This window comes from Notamacropus eugenii, chromosome 2 (genome assembly GCF_028372415.1).
Source record: "Notamacropus eugenii isolate mMacEug1 chromosome 2, mMacEug1.pri_v2, whole genome shotgun sequence".
Classification (NCBI taxonomy): Eukaryota; Metazoa; Chordata; class Mammalia; order Diprotodontia; family Macropodidae; genus Notamacropus; species Notamacropus eugenii.
Genome location: NC_092873.1, coordinates 105,931,262 through 105,956,638, shown reverse-complemented (window position 1 = coordinate 105,956,638; position 25,377 = coordinate 105,931,262). Strand labels below are relative to the sequence as shown.

Sequence of the window (25,377 nt, the reverse complement as noted above, 5' to 3'; positions counted from 1 at the left end):
ATCCAGTCCACGCCCTCTTCTTCTGGCACGGAGTGTCTCTGCTCCGAAGCGGCACGACGCAGGCGCATTGAGCGCCCTCCGAGGAACGTTCCATCCTCACGCTCCTCTCCTTCCCCCGTACCCCCTCCCCGTTTGCCCCGGGGCTCCAAGTCCCCACCCGGCGATCCAGCTTACTCCAGCCGGCTTCTGCATCGGCCACACCCTGTTCTCCACGCCTCCCTGCCCATGTTCCAGCTCTCCTGGCGGCAAGCATCCTTCACCTCCCGGTGGTCCCTTCTCGAAGCCCGTCCACTCCTCCCCTCCCTGATGTCATTTCCCACCCTTCCTCAGAGTATCTTTCCTAGTTGGAGCTGTTACCTGTCTCTTAATCCTTGAACTGATGGTGACTCGTTATCCTTCATTCTCCTAAGTGATATTCCCCAGTTTATAGTCTCCATTGTAGCCTCATCCTCCGGTAATACGCTTCTGCCCACACCTGCAGCAGCCCCACAGCCCTATGCTTGCGTCCCCACCCTGATCACTGGTCCTGGGCTCCTCTTTCCTCTGTCCTAATATGATCAGTGAATTCTGTCCACAACAGAATTCTTCCACATCCAACCTTCTTCCACATCCCATAGATGCTTATTTGACAACGGGTACTTTTTCTCATTCTGCTCCTTTTCCTCCTCTGTTCTAGGTGCCCAGGATGGTGGGAGAACGAAGAAGCAGAGATTTGCTGGTGCCCCTGGGCCCACGACTGCAGGCATACCCTGAAGAACTGCTCCGGCAGCGCCAGGGTCACGATGGGCATCCAGAGTACTTGATCCGTTGGACTGTCCTTCAGCGTGGGAAGGAGGGTGGCATAGGCAGTGGCAGTTCTTCAGAAGGCAAGGCAGAGCATATCCTCATGTGGCTCTCAGCCCCGGAGGTCTATGCCAGCTGTCCCATGCTGCTTGGTGAACGAGCCCCAGCCAAGGGACCGCAGCATGAACCAGTGGGGAGCGCGGGCACCTTTCCCCGGGATGCCGGGGGGCTGGATGAAGCCTCTCTGGGAGAGATGGCCACAGATGTCCGAGGACTGGTGCGTCGAGCTGCCCGGCAGCTGGATGGTGGGGGGGGCTCCAGTCCTGCCGCCTCTGTGCTACACACCATCCACGTGCTCAGCGCCTATGCCAGCATCGGACCCCTTGCTGGTGTCTTCAGGGAGACAGGAGCCTTGGACCTGCTCATGCACATGCTGGGCAACCCTGAGCCACAGATTCGCAGGAGCGCTGGAAAGATGCTACAGGCCTTGGCAGCCCATGATGCTGGTGAGGGCCAGAGGGAAAGAAAAGGGAAGCAGGAAAGGAGGTGGGACAACTTGCAAAAAGAGGATGTCAGGACCTTTTGGTTTCATGAGAGTGAAAGTGATGTCAGCCTATGCCCAGTTGCAGTGAACTTAGAGCTACAGGTTCACACCATTGATGAAAAAGAGATGTGAACAGAAAGAGAGAGTTTCATAGAGTTTCACTCTCTTTCATAGAGTTTAGAACTTGCTGGCCAGATGTCAGTACAGATGGTTATCATATAAGGCATAGTCACTTCTCAGAGCACTTTGGTCCCCCTGTCAGCCCCTTTGATGGGAAAGGACCTGGTTCTGCTGGAGGGTGGAAGAGAGTGAGTGTAAGAGAGGCAGATGATAAGAGTTGAGGAGTGGGCAGAAGGTGATAAGTGGAGTGGGTTCCCTGGGACAGGATGCAGAGCAGGGCTTGTATTTCAGGGAGCAGGGCCCATGTGCTCCTGTCACTGAGCCAGCAGGATGGCATCGAACAGCACATGGACTTTGATAGCCGCTCCACTCTGTTGGAGCTGTTTGCAGAGACCACATCTTCTGAAGAGCACTGCATGGCCTTTGAAGGGATCCACCTGCCCCAGGTAACCTAAGGGAGTCGGGAAAAGGGCTGTGGGCCGAGTTTTTATCTCCCTGTCTGTTGGCAGTAGGGTTAGGAGAAGCAAAGTGGGGAGATGGTTAAACTGAGGCCAGGGTGTTTATCCTGCAGATCCCTGGAAAGCTGCTCTTCTCCTTAGTGAAACGTTACTTGTGTGTCACATCCCTCCTGGACCAGCTAAGTAGCAGCGTGGAGCCAGGGTCTGGGGAGTGGGGGAACCGGTGCTCCCCTAACAAGGCCTCCAGTGTGGAGAAGAGCCGTGGACAGAGGGAATTGGAGTTCAGCATGGCCATGGGCAACCTGATTTCAGAATTGGTTCGGGGTATGGGATGGGACCGGGGCCCAGGGAGGCAGCCTGCATCCCCCCCTCGGCCTGCCCGATCTATCTTTCAGCCCCGATCATCTGTGCCAAGCACCATCCTCCCAACCCTGCTTACCCCTGCCTCCCCAAGGAGGCCAAGCCGGGCCTTCAGACCACGGTCTGAGTTCTCGAGCCTGAGTGGCTATGCTGACTACGTTCAGGAGACATTGCAGCCAGGGATGCGTGTTCGAATGCTGGAGGATTATGAGGAGATCAGTGCTGGGGACCAAGGAGAGTTCCGCCAGAGCAACAATGGAATGCCCCCTGTACAGGTATGTGTGAGTGAGTTGGGAATGGTGGCCTGGAGGATAGGGGAGGGTAGCTGTGTACATGGCAGGTCTTGAAATAACCCGAATTACAGCGGCATCACTGGAAGAGAAAGTGAAAACCTAGAGAGAGTAGGGGAAGGTTGGAGAGTGACTCTGTGTTTCCCTATCCCACTGCACCCACATCATCCATCCCCAGGGAAACAACATGGCCATTTGGAGAAGATGTCACTAAGAGGCCAGATAGAGAGATGGCTTCTAGTAAGTGGAAAGGAAACAGAAACAACCAAGTGTACTGTTACTCACCTTCTCTTCTCATTTGGCAGAGGAGAGGGATACATGTTTGGGTCCTTTGTGTCTTCCCCACTCTCCACTTTAGGGATAGTTACCCAAGCCCTGGATGTGTGAGTGGCCATTAGGGAAACTGTAGTTGGAAAGGGCCTTACGTGCCCCAGGTCTGGGCCTCCAGCTGAGGTTGCCCCCCCGATCCAGGTGACTAAACTTCCTCCCCACTTCATGCCCCAGGTGCTGTGGCGGTCAACAGGCCGCACGTACTGGGTACACTGGCACATGGTGGAGATTCTGGGTCCTGTAACTGAGGACAAAGTTGCTGCTGAGCCAGAGAAAGGAACAGGGGGCAGCGAGCCCCCAGCCCCAAGTATAGGTGAGCTTGGGGAGGCAAGCACACAGGTACATGGGGGCTTGTCTGGGTTAGAGGAACAGTAACCAAAGACAGATGCTGTCTGTGACCATGAGCTGCCCTGAATGGGTCCAGTATCACATTTTCCTGGACAGTTGGTCAATACCCTCATGTTTGTGCCAACAGCTCCTCCTTCCTCAGACTGGAAACCCCTTATGGGACTGTATGCTGTGCCATACCTTAAACCTAAGGCTCAGAGCAGCACAGAGCCTGGATGCCTGAGCCAGGCTGAGTGGTGGGAGCTGCTTTTCTTCATCAAAAAGCTGGATGGGCCTGAGCAACAGGAATTTCTCCAACTTCTCCAGGAGAACCCAGTTGGGGAGGTATGTTGGGCCCAGGAGTGGAACTCTAAGACGTTGATCTACTGGTAAGAGGGAGGTGAGTCAAGATGAGAGGGGCTAGTAAGTGAAGATCAGGTCAGGAGAGGGGCTTCAAAAACTGGACATGGGTGTGAGAAAACCATGAAAGCCCAGGGTAGCAGAAGATGAGAAGATATTCTAAGAAAGGTATCCTCTGTCAATCCTAGCCCCTAGTACCCAATATAATAATTTATCATCATTATTGATAGATCCTGGAGGAGGAGGAGGAGGAGGCCCTAGGTGAGCTCTTAATGACAGTGGAATTGTCACAGAAGCTATTATTAGCACTCAGTGGGCAGTGCCAGGGCAGTACTCACAGTGACCTGCTGGATTCTCATGTGTACTGCAAGTATGGGCCACAGTTTAATAAAGGAAATTCAGCTAGCCTGGCCCCTGTAGCAAGTACCCCCAAGGCATCCTTGCCAAGATGAAGGCTGAGCCCCACAAAGTGTAGAATGATTCCCATCCATGCATTCAGTCTGCTAAGGCTTCTAGTGGCCTAGGCAGGAGAGAAATAGAGACAATCAAAACTCCCATTACTCACCACCTTATCCTCCCCGTTTGCAAAGGAAAGGAGGACATATATTTGGTTCCTTTTTGTCCTCTTTACCCAACTTCCACTCTAGGGAGAAACTGCCCAAGCCCTCACTGGGTGGCTTTTATGGATGTGATACTTGGAAGGAGCCTTATATGCCCCAGGTCTGGGCTCTAGCTGAGGTTGTTTCCCCGAACCCCAGTTTCATACTGAGTGGGCCTGAACTTTCCCCCTCCCGGAGAACCCAGATGGGGCCTAGAGAAGGAATTGTTACAGGGGTGGGGTGAAAGGAGATATGACAGAAGAGGCGACAAACAGAGTATACTTGGAATTGAGCAAGGTACTTGACTGCCACAACATCATGGTGGGCTGGATGATGAGACATGGACTAGATGGTAACATAATTAGATGAGTTCAGAATTTGTTGACCAACCAGACCCTCTCAGAAGGTTGGTTGATGGGAAGTGAACCCAGGCTATATTCTTGACCCTCTTCTTTTTTCTCTGAACAAAGTGATATTTAATAGAGATAGTAAGTCTAAAATCCTCAAATAGAACAAATATAGGATGCCAGCAACACAGTTAGAGAGCAGTCAGTGTGAATAAATATTTGGGGCAAGTAATTTTCCTCCTCTGTAAAATGAGGAAGTTATTTTGAAGAGGCCCTAGAGGACTTTCATTTAATTTAAATTTAAGATTTAAATTTTTAATTTTAATTTTAATTTTTTTGAGGTGATTGGAGTTAAGTGACTTACCCAGGATCACACAGCTAGTAAGTCTGAGACTGGATTTGGACTCAGGTTCTCCCAACTCCAGGGCTATCCACTATACTACCTAGCACCCCTAATTTAAATCTTTTAAATAAATTTCTTAAAATTAATTTGTCTTTAATTTGAGGGTTTTAGTGGACTGTACCCTCACTCGTTGGGATCTGTGTGACTCAAAGCATATGTGGACTTCAAATGCATTTAGAGAATGGTAGTATCCAGAATGAAGAAGGTATGATTATCCTGATACCTGTGGTCCACTGTCATCTGACCACATCTGGAGCTTGGAGTTCAGTGGTAGATCAGGCTATGTCCTGAAGGGACATTTACAAACTAGAATGCGTTTAAAGGAGAGTGGCAGGAGTAGCTGATATTTTTGCAGTACTCTGAATCTGGTAAACTGCTCCTCGTACATTATCTCATTTGATTTTCCTCAGAAATAACAACAACAAATACTATTATTATGCCCATTTTACAGATAAGGAGACAGGCTCAGAGAGATTAAGCAACTTGCCCAAGGTCACACAAGTAAGTGTCCCAGTCAGGATTTGAACTCAGATCTTCCTGACTCCAAGTTTAGTGCTCTGTGCATTACATTATGCTGCTTCTCAGTGGAGAGGGCTTTGGTGAGTTTGTTGTAAGGGAATCTATTGAAAGAATTAGGAACAGAAATCAAAATTTCAGAATAAAAGGAAGCAATTGAGCCTAACTCTCTACCATCCCTTCTCCATAATGATCTAGATTCTAGAAAATTCACCAGGTTGAATTCTGATCTAGAAAAAGTCCCAGTGAGTTCTGTTTCCAGCCCATGACAACTTAGGGTGACAGGCAGATGGGTCTGTGTATCCTGGGGACAGGATCTGGCCAGGAGCTTGAGACAGAAAGCACCCAGGGACTGCAGCATCAGGAGAGGAAGAAGCAGGGCAGAAAAAAATCTCCAGGGACCCTATCATCCCTAGCACTGGGTGCAAGAGTGGGTGCCATCTGACAGCTCTGTCACCCACTACTCAGTTCCAGGTCACTAATCCATTGTGGAGAGGAGCAGTTGCCTTTACCCTTTACTGAACAAGGAACAAGTTAAGGGAATGTAGCTATGTGGCTCTGACCCCAGAAGCAGAGCAGGGACTCGGTTCTAGCCTTTAGCCCAACGTGTAAGCTCTCAGTGGAATAACCAGGGCAGGAGTTCCTGAACAAAGTTCCTGCACTTTAGTCACTCCAAACCTGCAGAACCTCCCAGCAGGCTAACAGTGATTGAATCCAGCAGCAGTGTATGGAAACTTCCAAACAAGAACAAGCCAACAGACCTGGAACTTGATCAGGACCTTGTGGAGCTCAGACAAGGAAGGCAGAGAACAGAATCTCCCTGAATCACAGTACTTTGGGAGCACTGAAAGGTTGCAGGCACCCAGACTGAGCTTTAAAAGTAGCAGAAGATCATAAGAGGAAAGAAGTTCAGGCCAGATATCCCAGCCATCCCCAGCGCCCAGCACTAACAGCAAGTCCAAAGTTAAAAAGCAAGTTGGGAAGAATTAGCAATCAAAAAAAGAATTAAGCCATAAATTCGTGTGTATGAATATGTATGTGTGTATATGTGTGTACATATATACACACATATACATATTCATTCATTCATACTACATATGTAAATATATATTCAGCCATAAATTACTACCATAATAACAGAGAATAAACACTGAAGAAGACAATGACTTGAAAACATCTACAAGCAAAGACTCAAAGAAAAGTGCAGCTTGGATACAAGTCCAACAAGAATTCCTAGAAGAGTTAAAATGAGTTTTTAAAGGAGCCAAAAAAAATTTTTTTTAAATAAATGAGAGCAATAGTGGAAAATGGGAAAATAAGTGAGAACCAAATTAGAGTAATAGAAGAAAAAATGGGAATAAGTGAGAGAAGAAAGATATGAAAAGAGAATTAAAAACTGGGGTGGGGGAGGGAGGAGAAGGAAGGTACAAAACCTTACCAAAGAAAATAATTTGAAAATTAGAATTGGCTAAATGGGAACTAATGACCCCATGAAACATCAAGAAATAATAAAATATAAAAGCCTGGGAAAAGATAGAAGAAATTACAAAGTATCTCACAGGAAAAACAACTGACCTGGAAAACAGATTGAGGAGATGTCATTTAAGAATCATTGAACTACCCAAATGCCATGAGTTAAAAAAAAAATGCTAGACATCATATTAAATCATAAAAGAGAATTGTCCAGACATGTTAGAGCCAAAGAGGGTAGAAATTGCAAAAATCCACTTGTCTCCTCTTGAAAGACACCCCAAAATGAAAACTCTCAGGAATATTGTGGCCAAATCCAGAGCTCCTAGGTCAAAGGAAAAGTACTGCAAGCAGCCAAAAATAAAGGATTTAAGTGCCAGGGAGCAATAGTCAGGATCATGTAAGATTTAGTAGCAATTCTAATAAAGAAATGGAGAGCTTGGAATATAATATTTCAGAAGGCAAAGAATCTAGAGTCTAGACTTAAAATCAAGAACCTAACAAAAACTGAGTATAACCTGACAGGGAGAAAAAAATGAACCTTTAACAAAATAAAGGAATTCTAAGTATTCCCAATGAAATGACAAGAGCTGAGTGGAAAATTTGTCATGCCAATATAGGCATCAAGATAAGCATGGAAAGGTAAACATAAGAAATCATGAGACTAAACAAAGTTAAACTGTTTGTATTTCTTATGTGGGAAGATGATATAGGTAGTCTGTTTAGAACTTTATCACCACCAGGGGTCATAGAGTTTACAGATGCCTGGATATGATTCTGTTATGTTTGTATGATCTCCAAAGAAGAAAGGAAAGAGTGGAGAAGAAGAATGCACTGGGAAAGGGGGAAAGAGAGAGAAGGAATGAGAGAAATGATGTTATAGAAATGGAGTGCATAAGGGTAAAATTTTTATAGTAGAAAGGGGAATGGGGGGATCAGGTGACTCTTGAACCTCACTCTCATCTGAACTAGTTAAATGAGGAAGAATACACATACATATAGTAGGATACAGAAATATATCTTACCCAACAGGGAAATAAGAGGGAAGGTAGTTAAGGGAAAGGGAGAGAATAAGATAGTGTCATAACTGTGAATGCAAATGGGATGAATTCACCCATAAAACTGAAAAGGACAGAATAGATTAAAAGCTAAAATCCAAAAAAGTTATTTATAAGAAACACACTTGAAAGGGAAGGATACCCACAGAGCTAAAATAAGGGGCTGGAGTAGAATCTTCTATGCTTATCTAGCGTTTAAAAAAAAAAAAAAGGCAGGAGTAGCAAGTATGATCTCAACAAAACAACAGCAAAATTAGACCTAATTAAAAGATAAACAGGGAGACCACATTTTCCTAAAAGGTACAATAGAAAATGAATTAGTGTCAATACTAAATGCATGTATACTAAATGCATAGCTTTAAATTCTTAAAGAAAAGGTTAAATGAGTTATAGAAGGAAATAAACAGTAAAAACATAATAAGGGAATATCATTTATCCCTCTGAGGCCTAGATAAAATAAACTAGTAAGAAACTGGGGTCCTGAATAGAATTTTAGAAAAGTTACATATGATAGACCTTTGTAGAATACTGAATAGGAGTAGAAAATAATATTCTTATTTTTCAGCTATGTATGGTATTCACAAATAATGACCCTACATTAGGGCATAAAAACCTCACAAATGCAGAAAAACAGATCCTAAATATATCTTTTACTAACCATAATGAAATAAAAATTATATTCAACAAGGGGCTTTTGAAGCAAAGATTAAAAATTAATTGGAAACTAATTCTAAAGAATGGGTAGGTCAAAGAACAAAAACAATTTCATTAGAGATAATGACAGCAGTGAGGCATAACAAAATTTGTGGGATACATCCATGAGGGGAAAATTTATATCTCTTAATACTTTCACAAATAGAAGAGCAAAAGAGCAGGACAATAAATCAAATATACAGCTAAAAAAAGTTAGAAAACCAACAAACCAAAACCCCCCAAAATAAATACCAAAATAGAAATCCTGAAAATCAAAGGAAAAATTAACAAAATTGAAAGAAAAAAAGGTATTGAACTAATTAGTAAAAGTAGGAGCTGAATTTTTTTAATAAAAAAATCAATAAAATAGATAAACCATTAGTCAATTTGATTTTTTAAAAAGGAAGAATAGCAAATTACAAAAAACGGAAACAGTGAATTCACAGTGAATAAGAAATATTAGCAATTATTAGGAACTATTTTGCCCAACTATTTTGCCCAAGAAAATTGACAGTCTAAATGAAATGGAAGAATACTTTCAAAAATATAATTGAACCAGATTCCAAGAACAGGAAACAGAATACTTAAATAGCGTTTTGTATAAATTATACAAACCACAAATGAACTTCCAAAGGAAAAAGCCCCAAGACTAGATGAATTTAGAACCTCCAAACATTTTAAGAACAATTCCAATACTACATAAACTGGGTAGAAAATATAGTTAAAGGTCCTTTCAAATTCCTTCTGTGACATAAATATGATCTTGATAATCTAATTGAGGGAGAATCAAAACAGAAGGAAACTATAGACCAGTTTCCTTAATGAATAAAGCAATATATCACAAAGATCATACACCACTATAATCAGACTGTATTAATAACAGGAATGTAAGACAGGCTCAATGTTAGGAAAACTATAAAATAATTTACCATACTGATAATAGAAATATCAAGAATATTGGTTATTTTAATAGATGCTTAAAAGCTTTTAAAACACAGCAGTCTTAACAGCAACAGCAATATTGTGAAGATATTTGTGAATAATATTGTGAAGACTTTGAAAGACTTAGTAACTGGTCACTTCCAAAGGCTTTATGTTGAAACATGCTATCCGCCTTCATTAAGAGAACTAATGGACTTAGAGTATAGATTGAAGCATATTTTTTTTTCCTTTTTCTTGCTTTTTGCAGGGGGAAGGGAGAAACATGACTAATGGGGAAATTTATTTTGTATGACTATACATATTTGTAATAGGTTTTATTTTTCTTGACTTCTCACTGGATGTAGAGAGAAAGAGGAAATTTGGAACTAAAAAAATTTAGAAGTCTTTTTTTTTTAATATTAAAAGAAAGAATAGGATGTAAGTTAGAAAAAAATACAACATTCATCCCCAGTTTTAAAAATAAAAGCACTGGAAAGTATGGAATAAAGTATAGAAAAATTAAGATCAAAATGTCCTTTTTTTAGGACAGAAAGCAGAGATGTCCATTTTTACCATTACTGTTCATTATTGTACTAGAATGCTAGCTATAGTAATAAGACAATAAAAATTAATTACAGGAATGAACATAGAAAAAGAAACAAAACTATTCCTTTTTGAAGATGATATGGTCATTTGTTTAGACAACCCTAGACAGTTAACTAAAAAATTAATTGAAATAATTAAAAACTTCAGCAAAGTTGCAGGATAAATAATAAGCCCATACAAATCATTCTCATTTCTATATAACCAATAAAATCCAACAGGAAGACATAGAAAGAAAAATTCCACTTAAAATAACTACAGACAGGATAAAATAGTTGGTGGTCTGTCTGCCAAGATACACACAGAAACCATAAGAATATAATTACCAAATGCTCTTTGCACAAATAAAGGCAGATCTAAATAAATATTAATTACTCATGGACTGACTGAGCCAATATAACAAAAATGGTGATACAATGATAAATTTTTGTATTTATTCGGTGCCGTACCAATCAAACTATCAAAAAATTACTTTGTAAAGCTAGGGAAAAAAATAGTAACAATTCACTTGGAAAAGGGAGTCATTTTTTTAAAATGAGAAGGAAAGAGGTCTCGCAGTGCCTAATCTCAGACTATACTACAAAGCCATAATTGTTTAAAAAAAAGGTTTGGTGCTGGGTAAGAAACAGGTTGATCAGTAGAACAGATTAGATATGCAACATGGAAGCAAAGGAACACAATAACCTCAAAAATAAATAAACTCAAAAATCTCACATACAAGAACTTCCTATTCAACAAATACTGTAAGAAAAACTGGGAAAGCTTCTGACACAGAAACTAGATGTAGGCTGTCATCTCACAATGTATAATAAAGAAAGCTGCAATTGAGAGCATGATTTAGACATAAAGGGTGACATCATAAGTAAATTAGAGGAGCGTAGAAGAAATTAACTTTCAGATCTATGGATAGGGGAAGAGATCATGACCAAGCAAGAGATAGAAACGATAAGACGAGGCACACTGAATAATTTTAATTGCATAAAATTTAAATGTTTTCGCACAAACAAAGCCAGAACAGATAAAATTAAAAGAGAAGCAGGAAATTGCGTCATGTTTCTCCAATAAAGTCTCATTTCTAAAATACATATGGGGAACAGAGTCAAATTTATAAGAACAAGAGCCATTCCCCAAATGATAAATGATCAAAAAATACAGATAGGCAGTTTTCAGAGGAAGAAATATAACCTATATGTAGCCATTTGAAAACATTGCTCTGAATTATTGATAATTAGAGAAATTCAAATTAAAACAACTCACACATCAACTCCCATCCATCAGAATGACTAAGTTGAAAAAAAAAAAAGAAAATTACAAATGCTGCAGGGGCTGTCAAAAAACAGGTACTTTAATGTGCTGTTGGTTGAACTGTGAACTGGTGCAACTATTCTGGAAAACAGTTTGGAACTATGTCCAAGAATCTATCCTTTGACTCAACAATACCCCTACTATACTCCAAAGAGATCAAAGAAAGCATGGAGCAATATGTGTAAAAATATTTATAGCAGCTCTTTTTGTGATAGCAAAGAATTGGAAACTAAAGGGATGCCCATCAATTGGAGAATGGCTGAACAAGTTATTTCAGTGTGATGGAATATTAATTGTTCTATAGGAAATTAAAACTATAGTTTCAGAAAAACCTGAGAAAACTTATATGAACTGATGCAAAATAATGTGAGTAGAATCAGGAAAACAATTTATACAAGATTTATACAACAATATATTTATTTGTACTTATTTTATTATTACATATAAAAATAAATATTTATACAACAATATTATAAAGGCAGTTAACTCTGAAAGTCTTAGAAACTCTGATCAATACAACGACCAACCACAATTCCAAAGTCCTCATGAAGAAACACACTATCCACCTCCAAACAGAGAACTGATAGACTCAAAGTATAAACTGAAGCATATTGTTTTCCTCCTTTTTTTTTTTTGGACATGGTTTATATGAGAATTAATTTTGCATGACTGCAGTTTTGTAAAGGACTTTGTTTTTCTTGGCTTCTCAATGTGTTGGGGAAGGAAGAAGGGAGAGAATTCAGAACTGAAAACAAAATAAAATAGAATTTTAAAAAAGAATTAGGAATGTTTAGGAAGTTTAGCATAGGGAAAAGAAGGCAATGTAGGCTATGTGAATCTATCTTCAAAAATTAGAGGAACTGTCAGAAGAAAACAGAAGAAAAATAATTAGACCTATGTTACTTGATACCAAATGGTAGAAATAAGACCAGAAGTTTTTTTTTAATTAATATTTTTTCCATATTACATATAAAAACAATTTTAACATTTGTTTTTTTAAAACTTTTAGTTCCAAATTGTCTTTCTCCCTTCCCCATTCCTTGAGAAGGCAAGCAATTTAATATAGATTATACATGTGCGGTCATGCAAAACATTTCTATATTACCCATGTTGCGAAAGAAAGCATGGACCAATACCAAACAAAAACAATTAAAAATAAAGTATGCTTTGATCTTCATTCAGACTCCATCAGTTCTTTCTCTGGAGTGAATAGCATTTTTCATCATTAGTCTTTGGAATTGTCTTGAATCATTGTTTTACTGAGAATAACCAAGTTTTTCAAAGTTGATCATCCTACAATACTGCTGTTACTGTGTACAATGTTCTCTTAGTTTTATTCACTTCACTTTGCATCAAAGTTCATGTCAGTCTTTCCAGGTTTTTCTGAAAGCGTCCTGCTCATCATTTCTTGTAGCAAAATAATATTCCATCATAATCATATACTATATTCAGCCATTCCCCAACTAATGGGCATCCCCTCAGTTTCCAATTCTTTGCCATCATAAGAGATGCTATAAATATTTTTTACATATAGGTCCTTTTCCATTAAAAAAAAAAACTCTTTGGAATACAGACCTAGTAGCAGTATTGCTAGGTCAAATGGTATGTGCATGATTTTATAGCCCTTTGGGCCTAGTTCCAAATTTCTCCCCAGACTATTTGAATCAGTTTACAACTCCACCAACAATGCATTAGTGTCTCAATTTTCCCCTATCTCCTCCAACATTTGTCATTTTCCTTTTCTCTTATATTAGCCAATCAGATAGGTCTGAGAGGGTACCTCAGAGTTGTTTTTAATTTGAATTTATCTAATCAAGTGATTTAGAGCATTTTTTTCATATGACTATAGGTAGCTTTCATTACTCCATCTGAAAACCGCCTGTTCATATCCTTTGACTATTTGTCAATTAGGGAATGACTCGTATTCTCATAAATTTGACTCTGTTCTCTATATATTTGAGAAATCAGGCCTTTATGAGAGGAACTTGCTATAAAATATTTTTCCTAGTTTTCTGCTTTTCTTCTCATCTTGGATGCATTGGATTTGTTTGTGCAAAACTCCTTTTAATTTAATGTAATCAAAATTATCTCTTTTGCTTCCTATAATGCTGTCTCTTGTTTTGTCATCAATTCTTCCTTCATCTGTAGATCTGACATAAAAGATATTCCATGCTCCCCTAATTTGCTTATGATATTACCCTTTATGTTTAAATCATTTCCCCATTTTGACCTCATCTTGGTATACAGTGTGAGATTTTCATCTTTGCCTAGTTTCTGCCAAATTACTTTCCTGATTTCCCAGCAATTTTTGTCAGATAGTGAGTTGGTGTCCCAAAAGCTTGGATCTTTGGGCTAATCAAATACTGAATTACTATGGTCATTTCCTACTACTACTGTGTATTGTGTACCTAATCATTTCCACTAGTCCACCAGTACTCTTAGCCAGTAATGGATTGTTGTTATGATTTACCTCTTTGTAATACAGTTTGGTATGGCTAGCCCATTTCCTTCACATTTTTTAAAAATTTGATTCCCTTGATATTCTTGACCTTTTGCTCTTCTAGATGAATTTTGTTATTATTTTTTCTAGCTCTATAAAATATTTTTGGTAGTTTAATTGGTATGGCACTAAACAAGTAAACTAATTTAGGTAGAATTGTCATTTTTATTATATTGACGTGGCCTAGTCAAGAGCAATTAATATTTCTCCAGTTGTTTAGATCTGTGTGATAAGTGTTTTACAAATGTGTTTATATAGTGTCTAGAGTTGTCTTAGCAGGTAGACTCCCAAGTATTTTATATTGCCTACAATTATTTTAAATGGAGTTTATCTTTCTATCCCTTCTGGTGACATATGGAAATGATGATGATTTATGTGGGTTTATTTTATATCCTGCAACTTTGCTGAAGTTTTTAATTATTTCAACTAGTTTTTTAGTTGACTCTCTAGGATTCTCTAATTACACCATCATATCATCTGCAAAGAGTAATAGCTTTATTTCCATGTTGCCTAATCTCATGCTTTTAATTTCTTTGTCTTCTCTAACTCCCATGCTAGCATTTCTAGTACAATATTGAATAATAGTGATGACAATGGGCATCCTTGCTTCACCCCTGACTTTACTGGGAAGGCTTCCAGCTTTTCTCTATTACACAAAATGCTCGCTAATTAGATAGATACTAATTATTTTAAGGAAAGTTCCATCTATTCCTGTGCTTTCTAATGTTTTTAAAGGAATGATTGTTGTGTTTTCTCAAAAGCTTTTTCTACATCTATTGAGATAATTGTATGATTTTTGTTGTTTTTATTATTGACATGGTAAGTTATGCAAATAGTTTTCCTAATATTAAACCAGTCCTGCATTGCAGGTATACATCCCACATGGTCATGGTATGTGATCTTTGTGTTGTATTTCTGTAAACTCCTTGAATGTATTTTTAAAAAAAAATTTGCATGAAAATTCATTAAGAAAATTGGTTTCTAGTTTTCTTTTTCTGTTTTGGCTCTTCCTGGTTTAGGTATCAGCACCTTATTTGTGTCATAAAAGGAATTTGGTAGAACTCTTTCTAAGAAGTTATAAAGAGGCATATTTTGGCTCAGGGAAACAATTAGAGCTGTCTAGAAACTGAATGGGTTTTTGAAGAATGGAAGGGTAGGGGTGAGGAGGAAGAAAAGAGAAGGATAGTAAGTTCCCTGCTTCTGTAGCTATTCAAGAGGGTGGATGACCCCAGGAAATATATTTTTAAATTGTATAGGAGGTTATACAAAATTATCTTCAAGGTTCCAACTCATAAAAGTTTATGATTCTAAGGTACCTGTTTCTTGGGGTAGGAAAGCTAGGAAGTAGACATCAGGAGCTCTAGGTGAAAGGGGATGGTGTTTTCAGAAACGTGTAGGGAGGCACATACTATGATGGCCTGGAGTGGAGGGAGATGGAAAAGACTTCCAGAAATATACTGCCTCACCTCCAGTAACCCCTGGTCCCTGAAGCCTTGTGTAATACCAGTTCTTCTCTGTTTTCTTGACAGCCTGTGAAGGAGGAGGCCCTCTGTGAGCTCAGAGTACCTGTGGAGTTAGCAGAGAAGCTGGTCCTGGCACTCAGTAGGCAGGTTCAGGGCAGCACCCACAGTGACCTGCTTAGTTCGTTCGTCTACAACAAATTTGGGCCGCAGCCCAGTGTGAAGAAATCAGCCAACCCGCCCCCTTTAGCACTTCCTGAGGACACCTGCAGCCCTGAGGCCCCGTTTCCAGACACCAAGTCAGAGGTGGACAGGGAGGGGGAGACTAAGTCACCGGGGGTGGAGGAGTCATCCACAGCACCTCAAGGTAAGTAGCAATGAAGTACCAGGAAGGTAATAGCCTATAGAGAAGGCAGCTGAGAAGGGACAGGGGAGATGGTAGCAGGAGTCACCAAGGGACATTTCTGACTTAAGGGCAGAAGAAAGAATGTGAATATAGATAATTTTTGGAAATGTTGAAGTTGTGGGTGGAGGGTTTTTTGTTGTTGTTTTGGTTTTTTGGTGAAGAAATTGACGATTTGGGGGAAGAAATGGACAATTTGTGCAGTATGTTTTTAAAAAAACACTTCATGGAGCTGAAGGCAGTTTGTTAGTTTAAGAACATGAAATATACCACATAGTCTATAGAATACTTCATCCATAAAATCCTGATTTGTTTCATTTTGTTTTCTACTGGAACATGTACAGGCTTATAGGGACAAAAGCCTGGCAAAGGTTGGGGTGGGGGAGGGGGCCAGCCAGGAACAATAATATTGGTCCCCTGACTTTTGAATGGAAGGTAACCAAAAAATGCTTTCTTCCCCCTGCCTCATTTTTTGAAGGAGAAAAAAATGTTTCCAGTTTATTTTCTAGGGCCTTCATCTCTCTAAGTCTAGCCAACTCTTGTCACCCCCTTTCTTCACCCTATGTTTGTTGGGGCTGCAGCTGAGCTGCTGTTTCGGAGCCTGGTGGGGGCTGCAGAGCCCTCCGGACAGCTGCTCCTGGAGCTGGAGCTAAGCATATGCCAGGAGGGCATTGGGGAGGGTCACGTGAGCCGGCTCCTGGGGCAGCTCCAGAACCAACCCCAAGCCTTCCTGCTGCTGCTACAGAGCCTGGAGACCCCTGAGAACAAGGCCCTTCAAATGACCGGGCTGAGGTGAGGGGATGCGGGCAGTGTGGAAGGAAAGCAAGGAAAGAAGACAGTACCACCCCACGAGGTTGTCTTCTTGCCTTAGAGGCAGTTAAGTGGATAGGTAGAGTGGTGGAGTCAGGAAGACCTTAGTACAAATCCTGTCTCATACACTTACTAACAGTGTGAAGCTGGAAAAAGTCTCAGCCTCAGTTTCCTCATTTGTAAAATGGGGATAATAATTTTACCTCCCATCCAGGGTTGTTGTGAGGATCCTATGGGATAACATATGCAAAATTCTTTGCACACCTTAAAGCTCTATATAACTGTTGGCTCTTGTTATTACTGTTTTCATTTGGTAAGTTGATAGTTTATCTTTGAGGACTCTAGCTAAAAAGCTAGAAGAGGAGTCCTGGGAGGGAACCTACATCAGCACTCTCCAACCTCACCTGCCTGAAAGGTCAGGCAGGTTTTCACTGATTCACACTCAAAGCCCATGGGCCCTTACTCAGAGGTATCCCATGCACAGGGGCCAGGGTGCTCATTTGCACATGACCAGCTAAATTAAATACTCTGCTTCACAGCTACCCAGGCCCTCCTCTGAAACACATAGGAGCGAAAAGAAACCTAGGATTTTAGAGTTGGTGGTGGGGAGAGAGAGGACCTTAGAGGTCATCTCATCCAGTACCCTCAGAGACCCAGGAAAATGATGTTAATTTTCTAAGGTCACACAGGGAATAATTGACAGAACTAAATTTAGAACCTAGATTTACTGCCTGCAAATCCAGGACTCTTTCCGTTCTGCTGTGCAGACCCCCTTGAATGGGCCTGAATATTTGCGTAAACCCCTCCCCACCCAAAACATAGAATCAAAATGTCAGAGCTAGATGGGAACTTAGAATATTACTGTGCAGAATTCAGGACATGGGAAGGATCTTAGAATATGTACTATTCCAACATAGAACATGCAGTGTCATAGCTTATAATATAAAATTTCAAAGCTAGAAAGTACCTTACAACATCATTTAGTCCAAAGCTCTCAATTTGGGTCAGCTTGTTGGCTCAGTGGATAGATAAGGCACCGGACCTGGAGTCAAGAAAACCCAAGTTCAAATCCAACCTCAGACACTTTCTAGCTTTGTGACCCTGGGCAAGTCATTTAACCTTTGTTCGCCTCAGTTTCATCATCTGTAAAATGGGGATAATAATAACAATGAAATATGTTTTACATAAATATATTACTTGCTGATAGCCATCATAACCAAAATTCTACCCACCCCATCCTTCCCCTCTTCAGAGCTTAGGGTGGGAAGTGGGGTGTTGAAGTATCAAAGAAGGTACAAATGTGGGCCTGACATCCACTCTATGTGTCCATCTTCCCATCTGAAACCCTTTTTCCTGGACCCTCAGAATACTGAGCTGTCTCCTGGAGATCTCTGTGGACTCAACTCTCCCTTGGCACAAAGTGGCCTCTTCCTGTTTGGCCAGCCTGAGAACACCCAGCAAAGACCATGAGGTACCTAGAGGGTAGGAGCTAGAGAAAGAAGGACCAGAGATTCCTGGAGCATTAGTCACCCTGAGGGTTCTCAGTGTTCACACAGCCAAATGCACCCATGGATACCTGGGGGATGTTCTCAGTAACCTCATGTGGGAGGGGCTCATAGATAAGGAGAGCTGAGTCCCAGGCACCTATCAGACAGGTACTGGATATGTAGCCCAGTATCTGGCACACAGCAGTTGCCTAATAAATGCTTGTCAACTTGTTGACTTGAATGGAAAGTAGCAGAATGAGGCTCATCTTCCTCCTGGCAGGATGGTCAATAGGGCACCCACAGAGAGATGGCTGATCTCTGCCTCCCTGGGCCTCAGTATCAACCTTGACCCCATCCTGCCTTAATGCCCATTCTAGGTGGTCCAAGAGTTAATCTGCTTCCTGCATCGCCTGGCCACATTACACAAGGACTGCGCAGTGGTTCTGTGCCACCTGGGAGCACGAGAGGCTCTCACCAAGGCCCTAGACAAGCACAAGGAACAACTGCTCCTGGGCTCTGAGCTCCGGAATCTAGTAGGCGAGTATGAGAAGCATGCCCAGCTTTACAGCAACCTCACTGAAAGCATCTTGGCCGGCTGCATCCAGGTGAGGAGGATGGTAGATGAAGGGGATGAAACTGGGGAGAAGGTGGGATGGAGGCAGATAGAGGCTGGGAGGGAGGCAGGCAGAGGCTGGGAGGGAAGTAGGTAGAGGCTGGGAGGGAGACAGATAGAGGCTAGGGAAATGGTGGGATGGAGCCATATGGAACCTGAGGAAAAGAAGACAAATTGGGGTAGGGGACAAAGCTGGATGTGAATGTGAGATTAGAGCAAGAGAGGAAGGGGTTTCAGTATATGATGGAGGAAGGAAAGTAGCACATAAGCCAGCTACCTAGGTTTTTTTTGCAGGGGGTGGGGTGTGGGAGAAGTGGGGGGGAAGGGTAATGACCTGACTGATCAGGGGTTATTTCTTTGTGCCTGAGTTCTTTTTTTTTTTTTAATTTATTTTTATCCTGAATTTAAACACCAAATCGGCATTTGCATATATATAATAGAAAAGAAAAGAAGGCCTGTACTTGAAACTACAACTCTATGTTATAAACAGCTTGATTTTCTTTTTTTTTAATTTAATTTTTTTCAGTTAATGAAAATTTAGTTTCTCTTCCTCCCATCTCCACACAGACACCCTTCACTGAAAAAGAAATGGAAACAAAACCCTATAATGACATAGCATAATCAAACAATCAAATTCTTCCATTGGCCATATCTTCCTCCCCAGATAAAGTCTTAATTTACCCCCTGAATCCATCCCCTCTCTATCAGGAGGTGGGTTTGCTTTCCTTTTAAAGTATTTTAGTTCAACCTGTAACTTTCAAAGCTTGTCTCTTGCTCCTGATTTCCTGTAGGAGGACAGTATATTCTTCAGGATTTAGATGGGGAGGAGTAAACAGAATTGCTTAGTCCCTTGACCTTTTCCCCATATAAATTTATTTCTGTTACTATGCTCCTTCTTGCCCCTCTGTGTTCCTCTCTATGTTCTCCTCTGTTGCCTTCATCCCTGTGGTCTTACTACAGATGGTGCTCGGCCAGATTGAAGAGCACAGACGAACCCACCAGCCCATTAACATCCCTTTCTTTGACGTCTTCCTCAGGCATCTCTGCCAGGGTCAGTGTTCTTCACCTACCTCTGGCTAGGGTCAGTGGCTGCCCCCCCAGCCCCAACTCCCAGCCCATTAGAATTACTACCCCTTGCTCCAGCAATAGAGATTATAACTCTCTCTAGAATTTTCTGTCCCAGGTCCTTTCCTCAACTGGATGAATTTGTTCTTTCTTCCTTATTTGGCCCCAGGTTCTGGAGTGGACATGGAAGACAAGTGGTGGGAGAAGGTGGAGGTATCATCCAATTCTCAGGGGGCCAGCAAACTGACTGACCGAAACCCCAAGACCTACTGGGAATCCAGCGGCAGTGCTGGCTCTCACTACATCACATTATATATGCACCATGGGGTCCTTGTCAGGTGGGACAGGGTGGACACACATATACACAGACTCCATGGGTTAAAAACAGTGTTGAAAACATATTTTCTGTGCTATAGACAAACATGATGTCACACTTTGTGTGCTCTGGTTTCTCTGTCTCTCTCTGCTTTCCTCTCTGTCTCTGTCACACACACACACTCACACACTGCTTAGTCTAGGGATATACTCAAAATTTCTGTGTCTTGGCTTGAAGGAAAATTATTACTCCCTGAAATAAGTCAGGAAAGGTAAAGAGGGTTTCTGAGTTGTTCTATGGATATGGTCACTGATGAGTTTTTTCCCTCCGTTATCTCCAGGCAGCTGATTCTGCTGGTAGCTAAGGAGGACTCAAGCTACATGCCAGCCCGGGTGGTGGTGCTAGGGGGAGACCATGCCAGCTCTGTCAGTACAAAACTCAGCACTGTGAGGACCATCCCCTCCTTTACCTCTTATCTTTATAAGCATATTCTTAGCTTCATCTGGGGAGGATCTAGTACCCCCAGGAATCTGGGAGTCCTGTTCTCCAAGGACAGAGGATTTGACTTTTCCCTAAACAGGGAAACTGGGAACAGGACCAAAGAGTTCTAGATTCCACAGGATCCACAGGATTTAGGATGGGGATGGAGATGAAGGTGAAGAAAGTAGCCACAGGAACAGGATATAATCCCTTCACTTCTCCATCATGAGAATGACAAATTCTTCTCCCGTCCCAACCCAATGCAGGTCAATGTCACGCCTTCTGATGGTCGGGTACTGCTCCTGGAAAACATGACCCGCTTCTGGCCCATCCTTCAGATCCGTATCAAGCGCTGCCAGCAGGTAAAGAAGGCTGGCATTGAGAGAGGGAAGAGGGAGCAGGTGGAGGGCAGACTGCCCTTGGAAGACTGGGAGAGAGGGGGAAAGCCATTCAATAACACTGAGCCCTGTGGAAAGGAAGGAGTGTGTATGGTGTGTGTGTGTGCGTGTGTGTGTGTGTGTGTGTGTTGGGAGAAGGGGTTTCATACCTGCACAATTTCAATGGAGCTGACCCAACATAAATTTCCTGAGGGTGGGGACTTCACTTTCCTTCTTTTATCCACAGGGCTTGGTTCAATATGGTTTTCAATAAGAGTCTGTTTGACTTATTTGGTTGGGAAGAGACCCAGTGAATAGTATAGTCCTAGAAATATAGGAGATGATCTAGAAGTGTGGTGTATTGGAAAGGTTGTGGTATTTGGAATTAGCTTATCAGAGTTGGGGCATCCAGACAGCACAGTGGGAAGAGAGCTGGGCCTGGAGTCAGGAAGACCTGAGTTCAAATCCAGCCTCAGACACTTATTAGCTGCGTGACCTTGGGTGAGTCATTTAACTGATGTTTGCCTCAGTTTTCTCTCCTGTAAAATGAGGATAATAATAGCACTTATCTTATGAGTTTCAAATGAAGTAATCATTATAAAGCACAGAGCCTGGTACAAAGGAAGTGCTTAATAAATAGTAACTGCTGCTGCTGCTTCTCATACTGTTACAAAGCTTAGATTTTAATCTTGATTTTACCACCTGGATTTAACACCTGAGAGACTTTGGATAAATAATTCCATTTTTCTGGGTCCTAGTTTCCTACTCTGAAAAAAGAAAGTGTTGGATAAAATAATAGCTAGCTCTAACATAGGGTAACTAGATCCAGGGCCAGGCTGGAGTTAGGAAGATCTGAGTTTAGATTTGGCCTCAGATATTTACTAGCTATGTGTTCCTGGTCAAGTCATTTAACCCTGTTTGCCTCAGTTTCCTTATCTGTAAAATGAACTGGAGAAGTAAATGGTAAACCACTCCAGTATCTCTGCCAAGAAAACCCCAAGTGGGGTCATGAAGAGTCAGAAATGACTAAAACAGCTGAACACGCAAAAGTTCTATGAATTTTTGAGAGGCATGAGGTTCAAGCCCTAACTTTCTTCCTCAAGATGGTTTGGGGGAGGAGCCAGCTATCACAGGAAGTCAATGACAATCACGTGTTTCAGGGTGGCATTGACACCCGTGTGCGAGGAGTGGAAGTTCTGGGCCCCAAACCCACATTCTGGCCACTGTTCCGAGAGCAGCTGTGTCGCCGCACACACCTTTTCTACACTGTTCGAGCCCAAGCCTGGAGTCAGGACATTGCTCAGGACCGGAAGCGCCTACTGCAGCTCTGCCCTAGGTGTGGAGAGGGACATCTGGGCTGGGGCTAACATGGTGGAGGAGGGGGGAGGAGGACAGGAGAGAGTCCTGGGGGATTTGAGGAGGGGGATAGAACAGTTCTGGGGGATGAGGCCCTCCTGATGTCTGTGGGGGGCTCTTGACATGAGAACATTCAGGGTATGGTATTGAGGGATAGTCTTAGGGCCAGGGGCTCGTGCCTCTAGCTCCTGACCCTGTCACCAGACTGAACAGGGCTTTGCGCCATGAGCAGAGTTTTGCAGATCGATTCCTCCCTGATGAGGAGGCTGCCCAGGCACTAGGAAGGACCTGCTGGGAGGCCTTGGTCAGCCCCTTAGTGCAGAGCATCACTGCCCCTGGTAACTATCCCATTGCATCTCCCCCAGAAACTGCCCTCAGTGATGTCCACAAGTTCTGCTCTGATAGCTTTCCCTCAGGAACTTTCCCTGGTAGCCATTCTGTAACATCTTCCCTCATAACTAGCCCCGGTAACCATCCTATAATGTCTCCCCTCAAAACTGCCCCTGATAACCGTTCCATAACCTCTCCCCCAGAAACTGCCCTTGGTAGCCATAAATTCTTTCCTAGCAACTGCCCCCTGGTAATTATCCCATCATGTTTGTTATGATAGCTTTCCCTCAAGAACTGTCCCTGGTAACCATCCCATAACTTCTCCCTTAGTAGCTTTTCCTGTCAACCACCCTCTGACGTGTTCCTAGGAGTTGCTGCTCAGGACCTATCCCTCATCCTTTCCCTTCCTTTTCCCAGTCCAGACCCTTCACCTGGTGTTTGTTCCCATATTGCAGTGTCTTCCTGAACTGTCTTCCCTTCTCAGATGGCAGTGGGGTGAGCCCCCTGGCCTGGCTGCTGGGTCAGTACCTGGAGCACAAACAGGAACAAGGAGATGCTTTTACCTCACGGGTCCGATGCCTCACCCACCTGCTGGTACATGTGGAGCCTCCCTCAGCACTCCAGTCCAAGTTACTCACCTGGCCCAGTGAGTCCCAGGAAAGATGTCATCTTCCTTTCAGCAGTGTTACCCTGCTCCCTCCTCCCCTTACCGTCTCTTCCATGATTGTAATCCCTTTGTCAGGTTCTGGTTTATGCTGTCAGTTCTTTGTGACGTTTCTTACTGTTCCTGTCCTTCATCCTGGAATACTCGGGGGCTGGAGTGGGAGAGCATCCTCAGGTTTTTCCTCTTTCTGTCTCTGTCTCCACAGATGACAAGAATAGTAAGAGTCGGGAGCCATCAGAGGATGGGCTGGGAACTCCTGGTGGCAGCCTGAGGGGTATCACCCAGTGTTGGAGGGGTGTGGTACAAGAGCAGGTGGGCAGGGTGGGGTTTGGCAGGGTGTGGGGAAGGCCTAGACAACAGTGGCCACCCCTCCCCTTCATGCTCCTGCCTCTTGCCCTCAGGTGAGCAGGTTTCTGACTGCAGCCTGGCAGGAGCCAGATCTTGTGCCCAGATACTGTGACATCTATGAGCGGCTCCAGAGCGCTGGGGCAGAGCTCTTTGGGCCACGGGCAGCCTTCACGCTGGCCCTTCGCCAGGGCTTCTCTGGAGCTCTGCTCCAGCTCTCCTTTCTCACTGCTGCCCACGTGAGTCCTCTTTGCCCCCTCATCCTCAGATGTGCACCTCCAGATTCCCAGTCCTCTCCCCCTAGGGCCTCTTTTCTTCCTTCTTCCCATCCCTCCCTCCTTCCCTCTGCTCCCTTTTCACTTCTCCTTTCTATTCCTGTGCCCAGGTGAGTGAGCAATTTGCCCGGCACATTGACCAGCAGATCCAGAGGAGCCGGGTAGGTGGGCCCCAAGGAGAAGAGATGCTTGGCCAGCTGCAGAGGAGCCTGGAGCCCATGATGGTCCTCTCTGACCTAGAGCTTGCCACCACCTTTGAGCACTTTTACCAGTGAGTGTGGGGCCTCAGAGGGCAGGCAGGCAGGTGGGCAGCAGGGAGGGCACACAGGGGGCCAGGCATGGCTGAGCTGGACCTCTAGGGGGGGCCATTCAGACTTGAGAGAAGGAAGAGCCCCATCAGCAGCAGAGAGGGGGAGCCCAAGGTCCCGAGACAAGGCTGGCTCTGAGTCCATCCTCAGTAAGGCCTGGGCTACATGCGCTGCAGGTACTATCTGGCAGACCGCCTCCTGAGCCTGGGTCCGAGCTGGCTGGAGCGGGCTGTGCTGGAGCAGATCGGGCTCTGCTTCCCCAATCGACTGCCCCAGCAGATGCTGAGCAGCCTGAGCACATCAGAGGAGCTGCAGCACCAGTACCACCTCTTCCAGCTTGAGCAGATTGACCAGCAACTCCTGGAACAGGAAGAGGATGAGGAGCAAGGCCTGGAGGCCCATCCCCAGGTAGAGGTGAGGCAAGAGGCAGGGGCTGAAGCCCCAGCGCCAGGAGGAGGTGAGGGCAAGGGGCCAGGGACCTAGGACCCATCCCTAGGTGAAATGATGGAGAGACTAGAGGCCTAGCCCCAGGAGGCAGTAAGGAACAGGAGCCAGAGACCCATCCCTGAGAGGTGGTGAGATGAGAGAAGGAGGCTGGAGGCCCCTGCCCTGGAGGAGGTAAAGTACAGGGGATTTAGGGATAAGAGAACAGAAAAGATATGGAGCTGGGGAAGCCCTTCCCTGGGTAGAAGAAGGCTATATGGTACTCAGTTTGTATTCCTCAGACCACCTGGCCCAGTGCCTTACACATAGTAAGATTTTATTAAGTATTTGTTACATTGGACTGACTTGAATGAAGGAGGTCCCTGAAAGCGATTTGCCCCCACAGCCAGTGGAAGAGCAGTTGCCTGAGGAGCCAGCTCCTGAAGTGTCTGTGGTGGTCCTGTCTCCCCGCTGCTGGCCCGTGTCCCCCCTCTGCTATCTCCATGAGCCCAACAAGTACCTCCCCCCGGCTCTCAGCGCCAGCCTCAGCCGATTTTCCAACTTCTACAGACAGAGTAAGAGGATGGGGTGGACAGCTGGGAAGTGGGTGTATAGTGTAGGAGGGGTGGGCTGTCTGTGGCAGAGAGGACTCCTGGTCTAAGAGTAAAAGAAGAAAAG

At 43.5% G+C, this 25,377-nt stretch overlaps 1 protein-coding gene across 4 annotated transcripts in view; it reads left to right on the top strand.

Moving 5' to 3' along the window:
* The window catches only part of CUL7 (cullin 7), a 30,830-nt gene that overhangs the window by 299 nt on the left and 5,154 nt on the right, over nt 1-25,377 (top strand). For 2 of the 4 annotated variants that reach the window (XM_072642191.1, XM_072642194.1), the window contains exons 2-22: nt 677-1,289; nt 1,739-1,893; nt 2,019-2,540; nt 3,060-3,198; nt 3,361-3,557; nt 15,517-15,814; nt 16,432-16,642; nt 18,026-18,131; nt 18,525-18,752; nt 19,721-19,811; nt 19,995-20,163; nt 20,482-20,587; nt 20,888-20,983; nt 22,159-22,334; nt 22,559-22,692; nt 23,169-23,330; nt 23,554-23,660; nt 23,750-23,932; nt 24,079-24,239; nt 24,453-24,690; nt 25,106-25,274. In XM_072642191.1, the coding sequence (XP_072498292.1) occupies nt 677-1,289; nt 1,739-1,893; nt 2,019-2,540; nt 3,060-3,198; nt 3,361-3,557; nt 15,517-15,814; nt 16,432-16,642; nt 18,026-18,131; nt 18,525-18,752; nt 19,721-19,811; nt 19,995-20,163; nt 20,482-20,587; nt 20,888-20,983; nt 22,159-22,334; nt 22,559-22,692; nt 23,169-23,330; nt 23,554-23,660; nt 23,750-23,932; nt 24,079-24,239; nt 24,453-24,690; nt 25,106-25,274 (4,261 nt within the window). Of the gene's footprint in view, nt 1-323; nt 455-676; nt 1,290-1,738; nt 1,894-2,018; nt 2,541-3,059; nt 3,199-3,360; nt 3,558-15,516; nt 15,815-16,431; nt 16,643-18,025; nt 18,132-18,524; nt 18,753-19,720; nt 19,812-19,994; nt 20,164-20,481; nt 20,588-20,887; nt 20,984-22,158; nt 22,335-22,558; nt 22,693-23,168; nt 23,331-23,553; nt 23,661-23,749; nt 23,933-24,078; nt 24,240-24,452; nt 24,691-25,105; nt 25,275-25,377 lie in introns of those variants that run through there. The other 2 variants (XM_072642192.1, XM_072642193.1) reach the window with 2 other exon arrangements.